Source organism: Trematomus bernacchii, unplaced genomic scaffold (assembly GCF_902827165.1).
Source record: "Trematomus bernacchii unplaced genomic scaffold, fTreBer1.1, whole genome shotgun sequence".
NCBI classification, from domain to species: domain Eukaryota; kingdom Metazoa; phylum Chordata; class Actinopteri; order Perciformes; family Nototheniidae; genus Trematomus; species Trematomus bernacchii.
Genome location: NW_022987625.1, coordinates 1,386,726 through 1,392,725, shown reverse-complemented (window position 1 = coordinate 1,392,725; position 6,000 = coordinate 1,386,726). Strand labels below are relative to the sequence as shown.

The following is a 6,000-nucleotide window of genomic DNA, read 5'->3' as shown; positions in this document are numbered from 1 at the left end:
TAAAATATATACATTTCAGATATTTGTATTTTACGGTGGCCCTGAAGTGCAAGTCAAAACAACATTTCACAAAACACTACAGCATTTCAGAAAATGCTACAGCATTTCAGAAAACACCACAGCATTTCACAAAACGCTACAGCATTTCAGAAAACACTTCAACATTTCATAAAATGCCATAGCATTTCAGAAAACACCACAGCATTTCAGAAAACTCTTCAACATTTCATAAAACGCTACAGAATTTCACAAAACGCTACAGCATTTCATAAAACGCTTCAACATTTCATAAAACACAACGACATTTCAGAAAACACCACAGCATTTCAGAAAACACTACAGCATTTCAGAAAACACCACAGCATTTCAGAAAACACCACAGCATTTCAGAAAACACTTCAACATTTCAGAAAACGCCGCAGCATTTCAGAAAACGCCGCAGCATTTCAGAAAACGCTACAGCATTTCACAAAACGCTACAGCATTTCACAAAACACTTCAACATTTGAACTTTTACGGACTACACTACTTGTTTGTGATTGGACAGAGCCAGCCAGAGAAGCACTGCTGTGATTGGTAGTTTTTGCTGCCAGTCAAGAAATGACGCTTCGTGATTGGTCAGCACCTGACAGCGCGACATGTCCCAAAACATCAGCCGTTAGCTGTTAGCACACAGAGCTCACTGCTCCTCATATCTGTTCAGAAACTGGACAAAAGTTAAACATGAACAAAACACAGACTGTCTGTGTCATGGTGAATACAGTCGCTGCTTTATTTATGTCTGTAGGACGTCGTTGTGAGTTTGGACGGAGCAGCTACAGGTTAGTTTAGCCTGATCGATCCGATCTCCATTCAGAAAACACGCATTTTAAAAGGTTTTTCGCCTGCCGTCTGTCTGCAGACTTGTCAAAGCATTAATTCATGGTTTTTACTAACCGGTATCAGTATGTTGTTACTTCGGAATCATTTTGAAACGTGTATTACAATTAAATCACGGTCAATATGTTCATTTTGTTGTAGTTGGTATCTACCAAAGTATTTGCATGGATATAAGCCCCGCCCCCTCTCCAGCGCGTCTTGTTTGAATGACAGGAGTAAACACAGCTGACAGCCGCGGTGAGACTCGAGCGATTAGAGCGATGCGAATATTCGGGGCTTATCTCCATGTAGACATAAATAAAGCAGCGACTGTATTCGCCATGACACAGACAGTCTGTGGTTTGTACTTGTTTAACTTTTGTCCAGTTTCTGAACAGATATGAGGAGCTGTGAGCTCTGTGTGCTAACAACTAACGGCTGATGTTTTGGGACATGTTGATGTGGTGATGGGTTGACAGCATGTCGAGGATAACATCATATGTATATCCGTTGTTAAAATATTCCCTTAAGATTTCCATCTCTTCTTCCATTCTTTCCAACTCAGTTTAAAATTAGTGCAGAAACAGCTGAATAGTACCAAACCAAATACGTGGCGCTGTCGGGTGCGGACCAATCACGAAGCTTCATTTCTTGACTGGCAGCAAAAACAACCAATCACAGCAGTGCTTCTCTGGCTGGCTCTGTCCAATCACGAACAAGAAGTGTTCTCCCTAAAGCAGGGGCGGACTGGCCATCGGGACGTTCGGGACGATAAGTCACTAGCATCCCCCCCCGTTGACAATTTACTAGCGGTGATTACTTGCGGTACCGAGGTGGGCCGCTCGAGAGTCCCGGGCTGATTTGTAGTCCCAGTCCGCCGCTGCCCTAAAGGAATACCCTTTCCGTAAAAGTTCAAATGTTAAAGTGTTTTGTGAAATGCTGTGGTGTTTTGTGAAACGCTGTAGCGTTTTGTGAAATGCTGTAGCGTTTTCTGAAATGCTGTAGCGTTTTGTGAAATGTTGTTTTGACTTGCACTTCAGGGCCACCGTAGTATTTGGTTAGGTTTTGGAAAACATTTCTGGTCAGTGTATGGAACATGTCATGTGATCCTAACCATCCATAGAGGAATGTATATTATGACATGGATCAAGAAAATAAAACTCTTTCTGTACTACAGGATGCAGGTAAGAAAAGAAACCCCCCATGCAAGCACTCTGAAGAAGAGACATCAGTGGTCGCTGTGTAAGACCAGGCTTACGTGCACATACAGTAGTGAGTATTCAGGACATGGTGTGGATGGGGGAGAGGGGTTATTCAATAAAGATGTCTTCAGTGGGACAGGAGTAGCCAATGTTTTCCCTGTAATACTGCTGGAAGGCCCTCCTGTGGGACAGCAGAGAAGATCATTAGTACATGAAATGACAATAGTTTTTTTGAATCAGGACAGATGATAGCATATATTTGTGTACCTAACTATTATTAACTACACTGTTTAGGATACAGGTCAAGTTTGTGTATCAAAGGAAGATATAGAGTGTCCCTTTGGTACAGAAAAGGATACATTGAACAAGTTGCCAGACTAAATTAAATGGAGTTTTTTTGTCTTCAAATGTTTTGAAATCTTTACTTTAAAGGGGACCTATCATGCAAAATGCACTTTTGTACATCTTTTATACATGAATATGTGTCCCCGGTGTTCCAGGGAACTCACCAAGTGTCAGAAAACACAACCCTCTCTATTTTCCTCCATACCCAAATCTCTAAAAAAGGGGCTGCAACGGATCTGATCAAAACTGATCCAGATTTGAACACTGTCCTGACGTCAAGACAGTGGCGCTACGGCTATTGGGCCAACTCCACCAATCAGGAGGAGACAGCCACGGCCATTGCCGCTCGAAAGCGCTGGAGACGCTGTAGTACATATGCCAGGCCTGTAGGTGGTGCTGTTCTCACAGAATCAGCCCTTGCAAAAACAGAGCTAGAAAAGTGCAAATTGAGCGAAATGAGGCATGGCTAAAATGCATGATCTGTTTGGTATTTTGAAAAAAAAAAAGTATAAATATGCCTTATATAGGTATGGTCCTACACTATATTATTCAAATATAGCATGATAGGTCCACTTTAAGGTGTGTGACTCCCAGGTTGTGAGTTGGTTGATGGTCATACTTGATGACTCCTCGGTGTGCTTGATGGTTGGATCTGCCCACTCGTAGCAGTCTGATTTGGGGCCTTTCTAAGTTGTACATATAGATTTCTCTTACACCTGCTTTGTAAAATGTGGATAAGTGAATTCCCAACTGCTACCTAGTATTAAAGCATAAGTAATATTTTTATGAGATGTTGCTCAGTTTTTGCGCCTGTCGTCCACCAAATCGTGGTCTTTTGGGCCGAAATTGCTCAGTTGGGAGAGCGTTAGACTGAAGATCTAAAGGTCCCTGGTTCCATCCATGGGTTCCGGCAGCAGGTAGATTATTTTAAGTTAATGTTTATACTGATTACTCTTATACCTGCTTCGTAAACTGTGGATAAGTTATTAAGATGCTAAGTGACAAACCAACTGGTCACAAGTATTTCATGGAAATTCCTCCCCCTCATGTCATCTGGCCCACAAACACGAGCAGACCTTTGTGAAATATGATTTCAAACTTATTTTTTGATACGTCATAAACATACAGGACAAATGACATCCGTCAAAGCATAATTGGGAATGTAATTTTAAAGTGAGCAGGCTGCTCAATCTAACCCTTAATCCGGTGTGAACGCAGCATAATGCTGCGTTCACACCGGACGCGATGCGAATATTCACTTCGCTCTAATCGCTCTTATCGCATCGCTCTAAACGCTCAAGTTTCACCGCGGCTGTCAGCTGTGTTTACTCGCATCATTCAAGACGCGCTGGCTCGGGAGCTACAACTACAACAAAATGAACATATTTTACCGTGATTAAATTGTAATACACGTTTCTAAATGATGCCGAAGTAACAACATACTGATACCGGTTAGTAAAAACCATGAATTAATGCTTGACAAGTCTGCAGACAGACGGCAGGCGAAAAGCCTTTTAAAATGCTTGTTTTCTGAATGAAGATCGGATCGACCAGGCTAAGCTAACGTTGTATATGCTCATTCCACACTCATAACAACGGCCTACAGACATAAATAAACGAGCGACTGTATTCGCCATGAGACAGACAGTCTGTGGTTTGTACTTGTTTAACTTTTGTCCAGTTTCTGAACAGATATGAGGAGCTGTGAGCTCTGTGTGCTAACTGCTAACAGCTAACGGATGATGTTTTCTGGTTGAACGTCAGTGACGGCAGGCTGAGATCCTCACCGCTGATTGGCTACCGCGAGATCGCGTCACGCGAATATGACGCTCGAGTTGAAAAAATTGAACTGGAGCGTCTGTCCGCGTCTCTGCATTGACTTTACATGTAATCGTGCCGCCCCCAAACATCGCATCGTGTCCGGTGTGAACACAGCATAAGGATATTAACGTATACAGAAGGTTTATGTTGCAAGCTGTGGAGATACATTATTTATTCTACTCTACAGTATTTCATTTTTTAAATCTTTGAATCATGAGTGCAGTTTTCTGTTGCTAAAGGTATTGTTACTGAAGCCTTAAGAAACAGGCAGTATTTCAATGCTGCACAGTAAAGAAATACCCCAAAACGTAAGGTTCCCTCAGGAGTACTTGAGTAATTGTATTTAGTTACTTTCCACCACTGAGCAGATATCCAATAGTAAAAGTCACAAAATATGTATAAAATGAACAACAATAAAATACATTTGTCTTACCCTACAGACTCAGCTAGAGGATGTAGTGTTGTCTCTGCAACCATCACATGACAGGCGAAGCGCTGCTGGTCAGGGTGTTTGGTGATGAGACCAAAATACCTGCGGGCAACAATCAGCATGACTTATTCACACACGTCTGTGGAGGCTGTAGTGCACAAAGCAGTATATTATTGTCATGTAAATGTGATGACACACACAGTGTGAGAATAGAGACACTTTAATGTTAGTTTAATGCATTTGTCATGCAAGTGTGCTAGATGAAGTAGTGAGACTCACTTGCTGTGTTTTGGATGACAGCCACAGAATGAGATGTTCTTCAACTGGAAGAAATGGAAACACTGGTCTCCCTGACAAAAACAGACACACAGAGAAATGTCAAGTTTTAATTATTTAACTGCAAGATTTCCACTGACTGGCAGATATCTCACCATGGTGCAGGTATTTTACTTGTGTATAAAATGTCTCATGGTCTACCCAACCTACACTTAACGGATTCATTAAACAAAATGAAAACTCATCAAGCAAAACACTACTGACAAAACTAAGGAACATAAAATCGCTCAACTCTTTCTCCAAATCTGTAAAACAGTGGACATGCTGTCATAAACTGGAGTAAGGGTTATATACATATTTTTCTAATTGTCTGTGCCTATTAGCATTTATCTGTTTTTATGTATGTGCTTTTGTGTGTGTTGTGTGTTACGCATGGGTTTGTATTAATGTGCATTCACTTGTGCATGTGTGTTTTATAATGTGCTGTAATTGTGCTTCAAATGCGCCTTTGTGTTTTCTTTCTTTGCTCCCCTATGTTTCCCTGTAATGCCATCAACCTTAAAGGGACTGCAGATGAAAATGAGCCTTTATGGCTAAATATGGCACTCAAGTGCTCATGTTAATTCATGTGCATTGTCCCTTCTTAAATAAGTACATACTTACACTGGATACACATTTATTTTTTGAGTAGCTTGCAATTGCTGGATTAGAAGAGGTGTGAACGTGAAGATATGTAGATAGAGTAGTGCACGTACCCTATGAGCAGAGTGACACTGGTCCTGGACACTGATCTTCACCCCCCTCACACTGACCTCCAGCACACAGGCTGAAGGGGGCTGAGCTGCTAGCCGCCTGTTACACGCCACCTGTGAACACAAGTCATCAGTCAGTCATTAAACACAACTTTAACTCTTATTTGACAAATACATTATACTGTAGACCTGTCTGTAGTGTTAGGCCAGTTTAGAGCCGTGTTTGTCCAACACGTCGTCACCTCAACTTTATATCCTTTTATAGATGTGTATGAAATAGTCATAATTGTGTTTGTGTATGTGTGTTTATTTGTGT

At 41.4% G+C, this 6,000-nt stretch overlaps 1 protein-coding gene across 1 annotated transcript in view; it reads right to left on the bottom strand.

The window, feature by feature from the left end:
• Nucleotides 1–1,842: 1,842 nt before the first annotated feature.
• The window catches only part of LOC117484444 (C-Jun-amino-terminal kinase-interacting protein 1-like), a 41,821-nt gene continuing 37,663 nt past the window's right edge, over nt 1,843–6,000 (bottom strand). The window contains exons 9-12 of the mRNA XM_034132916.1: nt 5,688–5,798; nt 4,936–5,006; nt 4,660–4,758; nt 1,843–2,241 (exon numbers count right to left, since the gene is read on the bottom strand). Coding sequence (XP_033988807.1) covers nt 2,169–2,241; nt 4,660–4,758; nt 4,936–5,006; nt 5,688–5,798 — 354 coding nt within the window. The 3' untranslated portion in view covers nt 1,843–2,168. The remainder of the gene's footprint in view (nt 2,242–4,659; nt 4,759–4,935; nt 5,007–5,687; nt 5,799–6,000) is intronic.